Source organism: Tachypleus tridentatus, chromosome 7, assembly GCF_004210375.1.
Source record: "Tachypleus tridentatus isolate NWPU-2018 chromosome 7, ASM421037v1, whole genome shotgun sequence".
NCBI lineage: Eukaryota > Metazoa > Arthropoda > Merostomata > Xiphosura > Limulidae > Tachypleus > Tachypleus tridentatus.
The window spans coordinates 191,415,206-191,435,726 of NC_134831.1; the positions used below are offsets into that span (position 1 = coordinate 191,415,206).

Sequence of the window (20,521 nt, forward strand, 5' to 3'; positions counted from 1 at the left end):
ACAATAAAGGAGGTGCTTGTTACTAATCAAAGACAGAAATAGCTAGAAGCAACACTTACAGGAGCAAAAGGTGACCAAAACCATCCTCAGGTGAGGCATGCTCAGAGAAGGCAATGAAACAGTATTATGAGGCACTTGAGTTATAGAAGAAGCAACCAAAGAATAACCAACTGCTCTTATGCACAATAGCAGTAACATCATGTGTGAAAATATCAGCAGTGAGCATGTTAATTTAATACGTTCAATATAATCACAGTACCATACCACAGATTAAAATCCAAGAGCTGTCACATATCAGGAATTTGTTCAACAAAATGAGCCAAAGAAATAACTATTGAATACCAATTCCATAGATAAGATGCCTCTTATTGCAATTGGCATAATTAAAGAAAATGTCTGAAATGATTGTTTTTATTTACAATTACAGTTTAAAATAAAGAAGAAATGTGATGGTTATGAAAATGAAGTCACAATCAGACATATGAAATGGAAGTGCAATGAACATGGATGTGGCACTAAATAAAATAAGACAGTAAACCAAATCAACCACAAAAATAAAATAACACAGGAGAAAACACATTTTAACAGTCAGAGCTAAGAAAGAAATGAACCTATGATTATGTGCTAGTACTCGTACAGATAACTACACATGAAGATTGTGTCACTCTCCTACTTGTGGAGAGCCAAAGCATTATGATGATTCAATTATAAGCTGGTGCAATATATGTAGACACATGTGGGAGTTTGTTCAAGGTTTGTGCAATGCTTAGCAAATTCCATGGTTGTTGCAAACAATATCATAGCTCTTAGTTATGCAAAGAGGTATATAAAGTCTCTGAATGAACTTTTTGCAACAAATTACTCATATGAAAATTAACCGACATGAACAAATTAACAAGCAAAGATTATAACATTAAACAAACTGCATTTACCATTCATAATCAATAGTGTTTGATCACAAAATAAAAACTATATCTAGTTTCATTAGTTTTTTTGGTGTGATGCAAACTTGGTAAACACAGAAGTTTCACATAGTGCCTGTATTTTGGAAATACTAATGTTTGAATTATTTGAGAAACTTTCTATAATACAAAACATGAAAGTCTTACCTGGAGAGTCTTAATACAATTTGATAATACAGTGAGAAGTTTAAAGATGTTCAGCTATTAAAATTACTTGCCTGACAATTTCCTATTTTTTTTTAAATATATGGGGAGATTTTTTTCTTTGTGGTGTAATTCCTGTCGAATAACTTTAATTATCAAATAAAACAATTTTCCTTGACATGATTATTTCTTCTGTGCATTTTGCAGTACAACAAAGTTCGCAGTTAATCAACTTAACCTAGAAAAAAGAAATTGGGTCTTTTGGGTTAGACCACTGTGAGAATAAAAGAGAAAATACAAATATCTAAGAAAGAAATTTGTTTTCTTAAATTCTTTCGCAAGCCTTACAATGTAATACAAATAATCCAATAAAACAATTAGGACTAACCAAACGAACATAGGATTTTCCATTGCCTCTGGCTTTTTCAGGATTTCCCATTCGAATCAGCAAAGATAGAGTCTTAAAAAAATTCAGTCTTTCAGGTGGACATTCAGGAGCATGCCCACCAGAAGTTTTGTGTGCTAAACGGTGACCAATAACTTCTCTTACTTCTTCTTGTGTTACCTGTACAATTATCAAAGTTTGTTAAAAAACAAAATGACATTCAATATCATGTTAACAATGCAGAAAACGTGTAAATAAAAACAATTTCTACCAACATTACATATTTCACTTGCATTTCTTTAAAGTTCAAGGTTTTAGTTGCAAAATGGAAGTTTCAATGGTTCCTATTATTTTACAAATTCTAAAATAAGATATAAAGTAATGAACAAAAATAAACTGAACAATCAGTAGAGTATGTCAACATTAATTTTTACAACACCATCATTACTCCTGAACTAACTCTCAACAACAGTAAATAATTTTTATTTTGAAATATATCATGGCTTTCAGACACTTGGTTTATGAACAAATTTTGGTTATGCTCCATTAATGTGGATTTATCAGGAACTTCTCCATCACATACTAGTAAAAAAAGTACATGAGAAATTCAAAATGTTTATAACCCTTTGAGTGCAGACTTTTTTTTAGTACAATCAGACTTATCTGCATGTCTAATTACATTAGATATACTACTAAAACCATTTGAAATAGCATAAGACATCAAAACAATCACTCAGTACAACTTGAAGATTCAAATTATGCAAATAATTTAAACTAACTTGCATAACTGATGATGTAACACCTACAATATAATTGCAATATTTGAGAAATTTTTAGTTTATTTTTTAGTTCTGATTTGACACAAAGAAATCACCCAATGTAGCCTTGGGTGTATGTGTAAGTGTAGTTGTACACTGAACTGTGCTAGTAATGGCACAAGCACACTTATTGTGTCCTGCACTTGAAATCTGGCCCTTTTAAAAAAAGGTCAGCCTCATAATCACTAGACCTTACATGCCCAGCTTTGACATTGCTACTATAACTCACTACACAAGTCACTCATATCACACTTAAAATCACTGACAGATAATTGAAGTTCAGAGCCAGAATCACTGTCAGCTTGATCACATTCAATTTTCTCTTCAAGTGCAAAAACACTGGAGCAATTTGATGCCATTCTGAGTCCATTTTTTTAAATAAAAAAGTAAACAATTTTGAATTTTACATATTACAAATTCTTTAAATAGCAATATACACTATTTTGAATATAAACTGGAAGCTGAGAACATCATCCATGTAGACTGGGCTTTGACTATTGCTTTTGTGCACTCAATTCGTATTTCTAGCAGGAAATTCAAATCACATAACGTGGTTGCCATCCAGCATCCAGTGAACCTAAAAGGTAAAATTACAATACAAAGTACACTATCCTTCAGCAACAGATTTCTGTTCTAAATTAGTAAGATTATGTGAGAACATAAGGACAGACACTTCTTAACAATTAAATGTTCATGAATTTTGTAATGTGCAACCAAAAGGTTTTTTGCAAGCATTCATAGTGGTATATTAGCCAAGTAATTAGATCACTTGACTCTCAATCTGAGGGTCAAAAGTAAGAGTATGAGGGGTGTGGACCACTACACTTAACACAGCATGGTTCTAGTTTGCACTCGTAAGTGTCATGGCCTTTACCACCACAATAAGCACATGGTAAAGAACCCAGATGTTATGTTTTTGAGTGACTGAACAGTTAACACCGGAAATATCTGAAGGTTGGGATTGTATGGCGATACCTTACAGTTCAGATAACCTGCTTTCACTGTGGCAGGAGGACATGGTAATGTAAACATCAACATCAGAACATTAGTAGGCACCATAATTCCCTCTTTGTAAGCAGATTTGGCGCATCACAGAAATGCCTTGGCTGTAGAAACCAAAGAGGATCTGCGACTCAGGAATGTTCTTTAAATCCTTCTCAACTATAATTCCTCTGGAAGAATTCAAAGTTTCATGAGGGGTTTGACATGCTGCTGTGAAGATGTTTCCACCAAAATCTTTCCAGAGTATAACTTCTTTACTGAATTAGGGGAGTCAGTAAGTCCTTCTGATTCCTTTTTAATAAAAAAGGGGGAGATCTGTCCTAAGAATTTCTTGGATAAGGAATGGACAATTAGAAATTGAGGTACAGAATCTGGCTGTGATGTTGACTGTACAATTTCTGATAATCTTTTTTTTTCAGTTTTTTTCATAAATGGAAGTATCAATAATAAAGAAGCTACATTTCAGTGTTTACTGAACCAACCCACCATGGAGCCCTACTACAAGGTGCCACACTACAATGCTAAAAAAGGACATTGTAGCAATGTCAGGATTTTGTGAGCACTGGGAGGAAAGGGCATCCCAAGATCACTCAACTATAGGAATTCAAAGCCAAAGTAATGTGTTGGAGTTGGATCCAGATCCTCTTCTCCCCTTCATGGGTCACCCCACACACGGCAAATACAAAAGGATGGTTAGATCCCAGAGGAAAACTGAAAGTACAGAATCTTCTCTGGGAGGTTCCCTCACCACATACAGAAATCCATCTCAAGGGGTACTATTTTATGAAGTTATGTCAATAAATCTGAATTAAATTGCAGACAGTAATTTGAACTTTAATATTATATACTAGTTAATTTCTTAACTTAAAAGTAAATATTAAAAGTACACACCTAAATATCAATTTTTGTGAGTCATGTGGTATGTAGAATGAAGCACTGGTGTTTTAATGTTTGTGATGCCAAAAGACTAAGTCTACAATTTCGCACAAATTTGGAACTGAAATTACCAATGTTGATAAGGTAAAATATAAAATAAAAACCTCATAATTTTTTATTTTGCTGAGACATGGCTTATGTACTGAATCAAACATAGTGACCCTCCTGTTCACCTCTTTCCATTTTTGGAAACACTCTTTTACATGTACTTACTTCAATATATGACATCTGAATAACTACTCAACAGTTTAAAATCTCCCCCTTAGGGTTTTCTCAGCCATTTGAATTTTTTAAAATTCTACCACATTCTTTCAAACAAAGATTTCAAGAAGGGAGAATGTGTTTCTACTCAAAGTTTCTTTTTTTTTTTAATTTAAATACATATAGTTACTAAGCTTCATAAATTATAATTGAATTCTATGATATCAGTATAGTTATTTATGAATTTTTGGTTGTTCAACTGCATATATAAAACCTAAAAACTTTTGTTTGATATCCTCTACATCCAAAATTTTAAAAGACAACCTATGTCTAGCAGCAACCAAGTTCAAAGGTCATAGTTAGTTTATTTATTGTTCAATAATATTTGAAATGCGACTATATATTATAAAATACTAGTCCACAAAAACACAGTCACTTTATAAATACTAAAGGTCAGTTTTATGTTACTGAACATGATAACATGAGTGCACATACACCGAGTCAATTCAAGTTATGCAATGCCAGCCAGGCATGACTGAAAGGTCGATATAATAAAAAAAATAATAAATATATAATGTTATGAGACTCAAGCTACTCAAACTAGACATTTCTACTTTTGTGTTATAATACGCAGTCATTCCAGCACAAAATACAACATAATCTGTATTCATTTCTTTTTTTTTCTTTTTTTATCCATCACCACATGTTTGAAGGTGATTGTGTAATTGAGTGTAGGAATGTAGAGGGCATGCTTAGATGTTGGATATATTTATTAACATAGGGATAAAGGTGTTCCTTTGTATTGGTTTATTTTGGGCTTGAGTTGTTGTATAAGTAAGGCTTCTTTAATTTTGCATTTGTTTATGTTTGTCTCTTTACTTAGTATTTGGGTGTTTTCTATGGTTATGTTGTATTTATTTGATTTGCAGTGTTCGAAAACGTGTGAAGGTGACTTTCTGTGTTCTTTGAATCTAGTTTCCATTTTTCTACATGTTTCTCTAATATAGAAGTTGTGGCAGTTATCACATTGTACTTTATAATGTTGGTGTTGTGTTTGTCAGTGTAGTTTTTACATAGACCTTAGTTTTGTGCCTGGTTTTTGAATAAATTCAGTATTAACTGGAATGTCATATTTGTTGCTAGTTTTTGCCAAATGTTGGTTATATTTCTGCTGATGTCAGGAATATATGGTATGCAACAGTAAATGGTTTAGTGATTTTTTAATTTGTGAGATATATTTACTTTTGTTAGTTTATTTTGCTTTTTGTCTAGGTGTGTGCGTATAGTGTTTTCTATGGTTGTGGAGAAATCTTATTGATGTTGATGAGCTATTGTTTTATTTTGTCTAATTCATTATTAATTTTATCTGGCGAGCATAGTTTTATGGCTGTGATTATTTGGTTTCTTAGTATGTAGAGTTTTTGTTTTGTTTCATGTGCTGAGTTCCAAGGAATGTATAGTCCAGTATGGGTGATTTTTGGTGGATTTCTGTTTTAAATTGTGTATCGGTTCTTATAATTTTAAGGTTAAGAAATAATATTTGATTGCTTTCTTCCTGTTCACATGTGAAGTTAATGTTGGGAAGTATAGAGTTAATGTGATTGAAAAAATTAAGTGTGTGTTCTGTAGACGTGAATCCTGCAATTGTGTCGACATATTTGTACCAACATAGTGGTTGATGTACTGCTGTGTTAATTGCTTGTGTTTTAACTTGTGTCATAAAAATATTAGCTAGAACTGGTGATACTGGATTGCCCATGCTTAGGCCATTTGTTTGTATATAGTTGTGGTTGTTGAACATGAAATTTGTCTTCATTATGGTGAATTCTATGAGGATTGCCCATTCCCATTCCAATGAGCAAATTTTACTTTTTGAATACAAATATGCATACATACATGAACCCAGAAATTAATGACAAATATGCACTTACCTCATGGATAGACACTTGCTTCTCAAAGTCTGCCAGTCCAACACTTTGAGACAAAAATGTTGAAATATTTTGTTTCAAGTCTCTCTCTACAGACTTGGATCGATTGCTTTTGCGTCGTCGCTGTTGTAATTCTTCACAGGTGATAAAATGTTTCATTACTGGTTTAATGTTCGATTCACTTACTGCACTTGTAACTGGTGTTACTGATGAGACAACAAATGATGATGACAAATTATCATTAAGATTAGTTAAAGATGGTTGAGACATAGCATGTGTAAGTTTATTGAAGTTAAATTGTTCTGTTGATGGTCCTGGTCTTTTCTTTCCTCCTCCTTGATGAGAACTCAGCTGCTGTGTTGCAGCCTTTATGGTTTTACTTATTCCTTCCTTTTCTGTCTGTTTTTTGGCTTCTTCTGAAACACTTGTATCTAGATAACGATATTTGGAAACATATTTATGAACACCATGGTGATATTTTTCTTCTTCTAATGGATGTAGTGGAGATTCTGTTTCATCAGATTCATCACTGTCAGGTTTACCTTTTGATTTCTTTTTCTTTGAATCTGCTTTCTTACTTTCATCATTACTGAAATTTTAATAATACATAAATAAATACAGGTGTGTTGGAGAGTATATACTTGTGTGTGCACATAAATAATAATGACAAAAGCCATCAGGTGTTTGTGTGTGGTACAAATAAGGCCAATCATTACTTAATTCATAGCATAAGCTGTATTTTAAGATTAATTTGTAAAAACATTGTATTAATTTGTTAAATGACAAGGACATACTACATGTATGTAATTATGAGAGAAAAATCATTGCAACATATGCCAAACTAAACAATTACAAATGCTTAATAATATTGAGAAGACAAAATGTAATGACAGGTACACTGGTCACATTATTTTTTCAAGCAAAGCTTGAAAAGGTTTGTCATACTAAACCGAAATGTAAAAAATTAAGCTTTTCCCCTTAAACGATACTTTTGGATACTTTTATCACAAACCAGGATGACTGAAACACTGATGCAAGTTTTCCTGACTGAATTAGATTATCTAAGGAGATCAAGATTTATTTGAGAGAAGTAGTAATATTGACTCATAGGTTAAGTATGGATGCGACATTTTTATCTCTGGGAAATTATAATAGAAAAGCTGAATATTTTTAGCCTACATGTAGCACTGTGAGGCTACACATCAATTTCTTGTTGAGCAAAAATAAATTCAGACATGAGTTTGCACACCACATGACCTACTTCTCACACACACACAAACAAGACAGGCTCTAATGTGCATGAAGCAGACATATAATAAACATTTCTAACAGTGGAAAAGCCAGATTAAAACAGACTTCATTCCCTTTTAAGAACCCCAACATTGTTTCAACACATCAACCATAAACTTGTTCCAGACAGATTAGCCATGAAAACAAAATAGGATTTAGTTTTTTTTAAAGAGATTGCTGATGATAGTGATTTAAAAATCTTAGTCTGAATATTTTACAATTACTTATGCAATGTTTTCATGTAATTTCCTATAAGTACCTTTATATTTAACTTGTTGCTATCTTTGTTCTTTTAATTCAATTTTTTCCAAGTCACCTGAATCTGTAGCTGTGTGTGAAATCTAGTGGAGAATATATATATGAGGTCTGATCAAAAAGTTCTAAGACTTCTGTTACAGGTGCCAGTACAGAGGCAGTGAGCTTTACTGAGGTGTGTACAAAGTACAAATAGTGATATATCTCACAAACAACCCATTTCTCCAGACCTTATAGCCATGTTGCAAAAAATGTGTTCAAAGACAGATGTAGCTCTTGCCCCTGTCCACATAATAGAAGTGGACAGAAAAAAGAACAATGTATTTGTATCAAGTTTTGTGTGAAAAATGGTGAACAAGTAACAGAAATCCTCAAAATGTTAAAAACTGCCTTTGGTGTTGACTGCTTAAAAAAGGCTATCATTTATCAGTAGATAAAATGCATCCAAGATGGCCAGGAATCAGTCAAAGATGACCCATGTTCTGGATGACTGTCAACATTGTCCACTGATGAAATGGTTGTTAAAGTAAAAGACAGTTAACCACACCTTTATAAAGAGGTCTTAATTCACTTGAGGGAAAAAGTTAGAAGAAACTGCTTCCACACACTGCTATGTCTGTTCAAGAATTTTTAACAGAAAAAAAACACTCCTGTGATACAACACCCCACCATATTCTCCTGATCTTGCCCTCATGTGATTTTTTTCTGTTCCCAAAAATCAAAATTAAATTGAAAGGATGGGAACTGATGATATTCAAACCATCCATAATAATGTTAAAACAGAACTTAGTCACATTAGAGAGTTAGACTTCCAACATTGCTTCCAAAAATGGCAGAAACATTGGAAGAAGTGTGTATCAGCTGGGAAAACTACTTTGAAAAGGGTAGCATATAAAACTGATGTATGTATGTTATTCTTTAGAATAAAAGTGAAGTCTTAGAACTTTTTGATCACACCTTGTGTGTGTGTGTGTGTGTGTGTGTGTGTGTGTTCCAACAAAAGTTGGAAAGAGTAAAACAACATCTCTCTCTATTTTTAACAAGCTTATGAAACAGTTATTCAGTTAATCTGAAGATAGTTTCACATAAAGGCTCTTGTAGAAGCCAAACACAAAAAATTACTATAATGCAATATGCAGACCCAATGTTAAAGCTATGACTGGTGACAAATAAAATATTAAATTGTAATTAATTTGATTCATGGAATGAAAATAACCTAATAAACAATTTATTTTAATTCTGTGCAAAGCTACTCGAGGGCTATTTGTAACAGCCATATTAATTTAGTAGTGAAAAATAGAGGGAAGACACTTAGTCACCAGCACACACAGCTGGAAAGACAAGTATGTTTGGTGAAAATGGTTAGAATCTGGGACCTACTAATGGAAACTTGTTTTTTTAATATTCCAAGGTAATAAATAATGGAAGAACTGCCATTATGATTTCTTATTATTTAATTAATTCAAATTTATTCAACTTCATTAGTTTATGTCAAGTAATTAAAATTAGTATTTCCAATTATTGTTATTTTTTTTATTATTCCAACTATTCAATTTTTATGTAAGATTAATTGAGTTTGAGTTGAAATGGGCATATAAATGGCAGATGGTTTTTCATTATAATAGAAGCAAGGTAGCACATGTGGGATATGCTAGTGACAGGGCATATAGATCATTGATTAGGACATATTTAGAGTACTGTGTTCCTCACCTCAGAAAGGACATTGAATTGGTGGCAAGGATTAACAGGAGGGTTACTAGGATAATAAATGAAATAAAAATGTTATCACACAACTGTTATAATGATAAACTAAGCTATGTGAAATTGTTTTCTCTTGAAAAATTAAGAGCTAAAGAGGAACTAATTGAAGTGTTAAAGACTGCTAAAACAAAATCTTTTTTCAAACTAAATGACCAATACAAATGGTAAGGATATATAACATAAATATGAATTGTAATAGGGTAGGAGTCATTTACAACTAAGAGTAATATAGTTTTACTTCTTAACAGAGTGGTTTACCTTCGAAATGAACCTCCTATTTGGTAGTTGCAGTCAATTTTATGGAGATTAGGAGAAGGTTTATCAACATTTGTATGATAAAGATTGGCTTTGAATGTACTGTTTTAGAGATCAGCCATATCACTAGCACAGTAGTAGATAAGTTGGTCTAGACATCCTTAAATTATATGTACATGTATATGCATAAAAGTTAAAACACAATATCCACCTCCCTCTCACATTTAATTAGTTTCAAAATAAAATTAAAACGAGAATAGTTGCACTTGAATTAAACTTGAATATTTTCTATTTCGAAATCCACCTGCTCTAGAGCAGAAGTAGAAAACGTGAGTATATGAATATCACATTAAAAATGATAGTTTAATTTTAAATAATACTAATAGAACCGTTACTTTAAGTTAGAATATAACTAAAACATCCTTTGATAAGTTTGTAACTAAGGCTCGTTATATTGTACCTAACCTTTCATCGTCCTCGTCATTTTCTGCGGAATCTGAATCTTCATTGGATGAACTGCTTGACCTGTTTGCATAAAAGTCTGAGCTGTCACCAACTTTATCTTCATTGACGGATTTCTCATCCATTCTTGCCTTAAAGAATACTGTAAACCAAAATGTCAATTCCAAAGATTACGTTATCATCCACCCTTTTTTTTTTTTTTTTTTTTAATTCTTCTTTCAGTGATATAACCTACGTAACCTAACCAATATCATGGGCTCAGATTAACCACCTGACTATTTGGAACAATTTTTCAACGCCCTCTAAGTTCGCTGAGTTGAGACATTTTACTTTTGCAAAAGAGAGTGAAAAACAAAACTTTCTACTAGTTCCATTGTAACATAAAAATAAAAAAAGGTATAAGAATACTATATCTTCAACTCTCTTTACACTCTCTATAATTATTCTATCGAATTCATGTACATGAATACGATTTTCGAAATGTTCTGAATAATTCTTAAAATAGTATGTATGTTTGCTATATGATAATATTTTCGCTCTAAAAATTTTTGGACTAGTAGTATATTAACTATGTAAGCTAACTTGTTGTTTTCCTATTGAAACAATGTTGTATTGCTATTATGGTAGCTTTCAAATAAACAAATGATCAAAGAAGTTAATCCCGCTAAAAATTAGAGGTTTTCGGATTTCAAGCTCAGTGTTTTTCCCGACTATTCGCAACAATAAAAAAACAAAACACAGAATCACAGAAGTAACAGAGGTAATAGTTCACAAATAAAAAAATATATAACAAACAGCACTCTACAAGCTACAAAACAGTAAGAAAATATACTATAATACAGTGGACAAGTGATTGGTGTAGTTTTGACTGACATTTAGCTAAATGATGGCTTTATTGACTATGAAGATATTTTCAGTGTGTGTAGTTCTTCCTTTTCAATTAAACTAATTAAATAAAAGAGAAAAGGTTAAAATAAAATGATTTTATTTAAGTTAAGGTACGGTAATTATTTGATTTCTCTTGCAAATTATTCAATAAAAGAGCAGCACTTCTGGAAACTCTTCACACTTACAGTGAAGCAAACACTAAACCGAAATTGCAACCTTAAAAACACTAAAATGCTCTGTCTGTTTGTTCATTTTACAGCAAAGCCACATTGAGCTACTGCCGGCTTTAACAGTCGTTTAACACAGCTCGTCACTCAATCAGAATGAACATTATAAATTCATTTGAATTTCTCCTTGTTTCCAACCATAGAAATATGAAAAACAATATAATATTGAAATTTACTTTTTAAATAAAACATTGCTAAACATACAATACATCCCCTATTAACTATTGTGTTATTTCAATACATCACATGTTTTTATTTCTTTTAATACACTAATATTTATTTTGTTATTTAATCTCTATTCAGAATGTGTACAAGTTTCACATAAAACGAGGTCGAAAAAACTGTAAAGGCGAATAATACTTAATATGAAACGTTGTATACAAATATCAGCAATATTGTCCTTTAATTGTTTTTCAAGTGATGTCTAGCGATTATGACCTCACCCATGTTTTAATCAGAGAGCAGGCATATGTTTGTCTGGGTCAATGTGAGGGTTCTAAGCTAAAAAACAAGAAGAACTAAAAAGTCTGAAAACTGATTAGTGTTTGTGAATCAGCAAGAAGGAAATTATGAGTCAGTGTGTTACTGACTTAACAAGGACATAACTGTGAGCCAGATAGCAATGGTGTTAGTGAATCATCAAGAAAAATTTAAGAGTCAATCAGTAAATAAAGTAGCATTTGTTAAAAGGCAGTAAAATAATTATGAATAAACAGAAAAATCTATTAGTGTTAGTTAATCCAATAATTGTTACACGTGAGTTAATTAACAAACCCATGAGTGTCAGAAAATCAACAAGAATTTCAATGAATCAGTCAGTACAATGACTGATGTCATTGAACTCTCTAGAATATAATCGTAACCTATCTGTAACTTGTTTAGTGTTACTTAGTCGGTAAGAAAATAACTATGAGACAATTAGCAAACGGAGTGTCCTTATTAGTCTTGGTGAATAAGTAAGAAAAATTTATTTTCAGTGATATGGCCATAACCAATAAACAAATAGTTTAATGTTAGGGAATGAAGGAGTTGATGATTGTGAGCCAATAATCAGTCAGTTATTGTTATTCAACAACCAAGAACAAAATGATGAGTGAATCACAAAAACGAATAACGAAAGTGACTTAGCAAGAACGACAACGGGAATCGGTCATCATACCAGTTAGTAGTAGTGAATCGACAAAAATATAACTTTGAATCAGTTAGCAAAGTTATTTATCTTACTATGCCAATATGAAGGTTTTTAAACAACAAACTGAATAGTTTTAGTGAATTAACAAAATGAAAATTAATAATCGATCATCTACACGATTATTTTTTAATAACTGACAAGAGTAAACCTGAAAGAACACAATTTAGAACCACTCGAAAAAACAACAAATATTAATCAGTCAAGTAGATAATTGCAAGTTAATTAATAAATCAATTAGTGTTTAAATTGGTTCATTTCTCATGGGTAGTTATATGAGATAAATATATAAATTTATTTTACTAAGGAGTAGTCACGCGAGAAAAACCTATGAATTTGGTTGCCAAAGTACAGTTTACTTATTTCACGTTACGAACAAAGTTGCGCTATGAGCTATCTGTGCTCTGCCCACCACGGGTGTAAAAGTAAGTTAAAAACAGAAAGAGATATGTGTTTCGTTTAATAAAGTCCAGTTATGTTAAAAAAAAACATTAATTTATTTTGCTAAAGTGTAGACACAAGAAAAGAGATAAAGTATGAGTTACACGAGGAGATATGAGTTTCGTTTATTAAATGTAGTTACAGGCAAAAACATATCAGTTTGGTTTACTAAGTGAAGTTATAAGAGAAACACATACATGTTTAGTTTACTAAAGTGCAGTTACACGGGAAAGAGATATGAGTTTCGTTTAATAAACTGTAGTAAAGTGTTTGCTTCAATGAAATCCAGTAATACAAAAAAAAAACGTGTTTGGTTTATGAAAGTGTATTCACACGAGAAAACTCAAATTCAAAACACCTATCGAATTATAGAAAACGTTCCTTCAATAGAGAAAACCTATGGTCCGGCATGGCCAAGCTTGCTAAGGCGTGCGACTCGTAATCTGAGGGTCGCGGGTTCGCATCCCCTTCACGACAAACATGCTCGCCCTTTCAGCCCTGGGAGCGTTATAATGTGACGGTAAATCCCACCGTTGGTAAAAGAGTAGTCCAAGAGTTGGCGGTGGGTGGTGATGACTAGCTGCCTTCCCTCTAGTCTTACATTACTAAATTATGAACGGCTAGCGCAGATAGACCTCGTGTAGCTTTGCGCGAAATTCGAAAACAAACATATTAAATTACTTTTCATTATGAATTACAGATTATAAATAAAACTCAAAATGAGAAACATGTGTACATAAATTATGTAATTTCGAATTTGATGAAATAAATAGAATCTTATCATATCTTATACACTATGTGAACACTCCTTCTAACTAGTGAATCGGCTATTTCAGCCACACCCCTTGCTAACAGGTGCGTAAAATTAAACACACAGCCAAGCAATTTCCACAGACATACATTGTAAGTGGAATGGGTAGTATTGAAGAGCTCAGTGACTTTCAACATGGTGCTGTCATAGGATGCCACCTTTTCAACAAGTCAGTTTGTCAAATTTTTTTCCTGCTAGAGCTGCCCCGGTCAGCTGTAAGTGCTGTTATTGTTAAGTGGAAACGTTTGGGAGTAACAACAGATCAGCCACAAAGTGGTAGACCACACAAGCTCACAGAACAAGATCGCCGAGTGCTGAAGCGCGTAGCGCGTAAAAATCGTCTGTCCACAATTGCAACACTCACTACCTAGTTCCAAACTGCCTCTGGAAGCAACGTCAGCACAAGAAATGTTCATCGGGAGCTTTATAGAATGGGTTTTCATGGCCTAGAAGCTGCACACAAGCCTAAGATCACCATGTGCAATGTTAAGCGTTGGCTGGAGTGGTGTAAAGCACAACGCCATTGGACTCTGGAGCAGTGAAAACGCGTTCTCTGGAGTGATGAATCACGGTTTACTATCTGGCAGTCTGACGGACGAACCTGGGTTTGGCGGATGCCAGGAGAACACTTCCTGCCTGAAAACTTGTATTTGTGTTTTCTTATATCGAACCCCTGATTTTAGCGTTGTAAATCCAAAGACATACCGCTGTACTAGCGGGGGGCAGCCTGAAAGCATAGTGCCAACTGTAACGTTTTGTTGAAAAGGAATAATGGTCTGTGACTGTTTTTCATAGTTTGGGCTATTTAGTTCCAATAAAGGGAAATCTTAATGCTACGGCATAGAATGACATTCCAGAGAATTGTGTTCTTCCAACTTTGTGGCAACAGTTTGGAGAAGGCCCTTTTTTGTTTCAGCATGACAGTGCCCCCGTGTACAAAGTGAGGTTCATAAAGACATGGTTTGTCGAGGTTGGTATGAAAGAACTTGATTGGCCTGCACAGAGCCCTGACCATCGAACACCTTTGGGATGAATTGGAACGCCGACTGCGAGCCAGATTTTCTTGCCTGACACCAGTTCTCGACCTCACTAATGCTCTTGTGGCTGAAAAGAAGCGAATTCTCGCAGCCATGTTCCAAGCCTTCCAAGAAGAGTGAAGACTATTATAGCAGCAAAGGAGGGACCAACTCCATATCAATACACATGGTTTTGGAATGAGATGTTCAACAACCACACATGGATGTGATGGTCGGGTCTCCACATACTTTTGGTCATCTAGTGTATCAATATCATGACCATCAAATCGTAATGAAAGAAGAATGAATTTTATTTATATACACAACTCAAATTATACAATTCTATCCTTCTAGCAGACAGTCTTGTCCACTTTTGCTCTGTACAGGCACACTAATTTTGAAATCCACTGTTTAAATAGTGATACATTCCTTGTTTTGAAATATCTTTCCTTTTCCAAAGTCCTTGAACTCACGACTGTGAATATTCAACTTATGTTTGTAAGTTGATAAAGTAGCATAACCCTCATTCCTATTAGGATGACCATAAAATGAATCAGGTACTTCATGATTTATAATGATAGAGAAACTTAACTGTCGTTTTTTTCTCTTTTACTGGTTCTTCTTCACTGCTATATTTGATCTTTTTCGTCATTTTATTAATGTCAGTAATATCTCTTTTCTTTTCAATAAACGAAAATATAATATAGTATATAATTACAAAATACAGCATTAGTATTTGTTAATATAATAAATATGGCTGCAAACATGCATTACTGTGGCAAAAAACACATAAGTAAGATTTATAACCATAAAAATGTATGTTACGATATATTTACAGCCTGATTCGTCATTCTTTCTTTCATGTAGTACAATTGCACCAGTCCCATTGCACAAACCTGTGATTGTGTTATGGTCATGAAATTTTACATCATCTACTGTAATTCTTCTACATTGAATACAAAAATGATATCCATTGTTATCCATCAGGTACAGATTTTACACAAACCGTAATGATGCAATACGTAAAAGATAGACCACAACACGTAGATTTGATAAATTGACAGACTGCTTTAGGAAAACTCGCCTAATGTTAGATAGCCTGGCCATGCCAGGCCAACGTATATTGTTTAGATGCGTATTGCATGTTCTCTAAATTTGTAAAAGATTCTTGATAGAAAGAATCAACATTTTTCTAAGTGTGTATGTAATACCAGTGATTGACAGTATTATTATCGAGTGAATTTTTGAGAACGTTTCATAAAAAAGTTTATAAATCGACGCACCTAAAGATAACAAATTATTGTTGGTCAACCACAGTCGATATCCTACAAGTTTCGGAAACTATAACTGTGATTAATGCTTATTAATCGAAAAACTACAAAATTTGACCAAAAATATTTACATATTTTGAACATTATAAACGATTTGGTGCCCGGCATGACCGAGCGCGTTAGGCGTGCGACTCGTAATCCGAGGGTCGCGGGTTCGCATCCCAGTCGCGCTAAACATGCTCGCCCTTTCAGCCGTGAGGGCGTTATAATGTGACGGTCAATCCCACTATTCGTTGGTACAAGAGTAGCCCAAGAGTTGGCGGTGGGTGGTGATGACTAGCTGCCTTCCCTCTAATCTTACACTGCAAAATTAGGGGACGGCTCAGGTTTCTCCTCCTGGTTGGGGGTTGTACAGTAGGCTAACAATCTGCTCACTTAAAAAACCAGCCTGTTAATGAATCCGCAAGCGATTGCGACCCTATGTTCTTTCATGGAATCGAGTGGCATAATAATAAATAATAATAATAATAAACGATTTGACTTTAGTGTATTAAATTCGGACGTTAGTATTTCTATGAGGACATTAAATTACTTTGGCTCTATAAAGTCAGCTTGTTAGCGATGTGATTCTAGCCAAGTTGGCTAGCTTAAGCTAAGTGTGAAAATATCAACTCAGAATTAATTGGCTCGTCGTGAGCCTGGACTATCGATAAAATATTCTGTTGAAGACCAGATAGATGAGTCGGTATATTTTGTAAGTTTTAAAACTTCTGTATATAAATTATTATTTGTAATAATCATTATTATAAATTGCATTGTTGTTTGTATATTAAAATATATTAATGTTTAAAACAAAGAAAATTGTGTGTATCAATGATGTAAGAAAATGTCATAAATTTGATACATATTAACATGTAATTAACTTCTAAATTCAAATTTTAGGTGATTTAAAATCGTAATACGTAATGTTCGTAACATAATAAATCAGAGAGTTGCCTGAGATAAATTATAGTACGTAATATAATAAACTGAGAGCTCGTGTCCGAGATCTAAATCAGAGATAAACTGTTTGTTTGTTTGTTTGTTTTGGAATTTCGCACAAAGTAACTCGAGGGCTATCTGTGCTAGCCGTCCCTAATTTAGCAGTGTAAGACAAGAGGGAAGGCAGCTAGTCATCACCGCCCACCGCCAACTCTTGGCTACTCTTTTACCAACGAATAGTGGGATTGACTGTTACATTATGAAACCCCCACGGCTGAAAGGCAAGCATGTTTGATGTGACGGAGATTCCAACCCGCCACCCTCAGATTACAAGTCGAGTGCCTTAACCACCTGGCCATACCGGGCCTGCTCCGAGGAAAATAGAAAACAAAACCTGTTTTGATGGTTTCAACAGAAGCTCTTTGAAGGAATTAATAATAAACCAATTACAGCATTACTATTGATAAACTAGAATATTTTAGAAATTACAGAAACACTAAGTAGTTGTGAGAACTAACAAGTATCATCAGTTTGTTTTAATTAAAAACAATCATTTAGGGAAATATCCTCCTTATGTTATCAGAACTAAAAAATGTAATATTAATTCAAAAGCAAAATAATTTGTAAAACGTTATTCAAATATGAAAATTATTTTGAAAATTTCCTATGAACCTAATAGCATCAATCTATACAACTGAATGAAGGAAGAACTACCCATACAATTTCAAGGAAACCGTTCAAATCCGAACGAAAAAGAATTAATAATGGTAATACAAAAGTAAAACTTAGTCTTCTCAGATTATATTTGTAATATTAACCCAATAATTAAATTTATGTAGACAGCTTAACCTTTTTACAAATACTTTATCATTCTTTTCTCTAGCCCCCGCTAGTACAGCGGTATGTCTCCGGATTTACAACGCTAAAATCAGGGGTTTGATTCCCCTCGGTGGGCTGAGCAATAGCCCGATGTGACTTTGCTATAAGAAGAACACACACACACTCTTTTCTCTAATTATTTTACAATTTTATAAACTTCATCTTTTGATTCATAGAAGCTACCTTCAATTTTTTTTATCAAGATCTTCGATTTTTTAAGTTATGGAATCAATTTGTAAAATTTCAATTAAAGTGAACATCTCTTCAGTAAAGTTTGGGAACTGTCTACTTTTTAATGTTCTTTTATATTTTGAAATACTAACTGTTAACACCGTTTTTATAGCTAGCAGTTTAAAATTGTTTTTACATTAGTAGCTTTCATTTTCTTCTTCACTTGCTTCAACTGCAGTCATCTTAGTTGATATATTGTATGCATTATTATAATTTTTATAACTTATCTAAAACATTAATACATTCCTTGTATTATAGGGAGTGAAATATTTCCGATTTTAGTTGTTAACGTTTTATTGAATATTTTAAGAATCTTAGCATTTATATCGTTTTTTTAATTTTAAACCAATGCATATTCTGTCCATTAACTAATTTTTGTTTGATTATTAATGAATTATGTTTACTTTATCACTTCGAAAATTTTCGTTATTTTCTGTTTAAAAGTTCTTTAAATGCTTTTTTATTTATTTTCCAGTTGTAACTTGGACTGGAACAGACAGCCAAAGAACATTTACTTAAATATGTATAACTGTTAAGACACAATTGCCACTTGCCATTGTTCATCAAAATGAGTTACAAAAATTCTTGTTTTTAGATTTATATGTAAATGTTTCATGTTTTGTATCTTCATCTTTTTGATGTAAAATATAGCTGTTTTTTTTTTTTTTAATCCTTCTATAATCGTGAAACCTCTTTCTGGATTATAACTTATTTACTTCAATTTGTTCATAACTGATACTTTTTTGTACCACAAATCTTACACGTCTTTAAGAATAAGCCTTCCATAGTTTGTAATATATTCTTGAATGTTGTTTGTTTCAGTTTCTATTTTATACTTTAAACAGTAGATAAACAACTTTGATAATTGGTTTTATAATTCCTCTAGAAATTCTTTCGCGTAAAGTATGATCTTGAATAGAAATCAAGTTTAACAATTATTGTTATCATCCATATGTCCATCAGCTGTAGCTATTGATTTATTATAAACAATATCTTGTTTTTACATGTTTCAGACACTCTCTTAATACCAGGATCACTTCTAGCTAGGCGCCTTTGAAGTTTATTCACAACACTGGAATCCGGGTAAGTGCATTTCAAGAGTATTAATTTATCTTGCAACCAAATGACCTCCTTTTTCGTTCTGGCTCACTTATATCAATTTAACTTTGTATATTTAATATGTTTCTCTTTTAAAAAATATTTTGATGTTTATATGAAATATTTCTCATTTGAGTTGACTTCTTCATCAGTAATATTTTTGCATGTTAATAAACTTAACAGGTCTTTGTAAAAGTTAGAAAACTTTCTATATTCTTCTTTTCTAGCAGATATGCTTAAATAACATTGCACAGTTTTTTTTTTAAAGTTTTGCTTCCTGAAAAGTTTTTGCTGATTGTGACAGGTACCTGGTGGGTATGCACAAATATAGTTTTTGTTTTGCTTCATCACGTAGGAACTTTGAGAAATAGACAGTTAACTGTTTACCGGCAATAACGTATTTAATTGCGTTTATGTTTCTAATACGCTATTAAGTTCAACATAATGAAAAGTGTTTTGCTCCTGATTTTCGTTTGTATTCAATGTCCGGTGCATGACGTTGCAGTGTCCAACAGTAGTCAGCAAGCATTGACGGATTCCAGTTGCCCTGATATCGTTTTTCCATTGTGGCAAATCTGAAGATTTCGATGAAACCGTACGTGATGGGCAAATTTGGTTGTGATTTTCGTGATCAGCAGCCAAAAATTTATAAAGAACACCCAACAGTGCTCAAGAAGCAAAAACTTTGTTGTGCAGTGTAATTATTAATGTCTTCAATAACAAAACGTATTATAAATGTAATAATATCAATATTGTTTATAAATTTTCAGATATACAAATTCTTTCTTCTCTAAACGGCCCGGCGTAGCCAAGCGTGTTAAGGCGTGCGACTCGTCATCCGCGGGTTCGCGCCCGCGTCGCGCTAAACATACTCGCCCTCCCAGCCGTGGGGGCATTATAATGTGACAGTTAATCCCACTATTCGTTGGTAAAAGAGTAGCCCAAGAGTTGGCGGTGGGTGGTGATGACTAGCTGCCTTCCCTCTAGTCTTACACTGCTAAATTAGGGACGGCTCGGTGCAGTGGGCTAACAACCTACTCACTTAAATACTTGTTGAAGAATCCGCAAGAGATTGCGGCCCTATGTTCCT

At 33.2% G+C, this 20,521-nt stretch overlaps 1 protein-coding gene across 5 annotated transcripts in view; it reads right to left on the reverse strand.

The window, feature by feature from the left end:
- Positions 1–10,696, reverse strand: part of LOC143257556 (mitogen-activated protein kinase kinase kinase 4-like) — a 129,542-nt gene extending 118,846 nt beyond the window's left edge. For all 5 annotated transcript variants that reach the window (XR_013031927.1, XM_076516411.1, XM_076516410.1 and 2 more), the window contains exons 1-3: positions 10,403–10,696; positions 6,380–6,965; positions 1,495–1,671 (exon numbers count right to left, since the gene is read on the reverse strand). Coding sequence is in view for 4 of the 5 variants with exons in the window: in XM_076516411.1 (XP_076372526.1) it covers positions 1,495–1,671; positions 6,380–6,965; positions 10,403–10,524 (885 nt within the window). In the remaining variant the exon portion in view is untranslated. The remainder of the gene's footprint in view (positions 1–1,494; positions 1,672–6,379; positions 6,966–10,402) is intronic.
- Between the last annotated feature and the right edge of the window lie 9,825 nt (positions 10,697–20,521).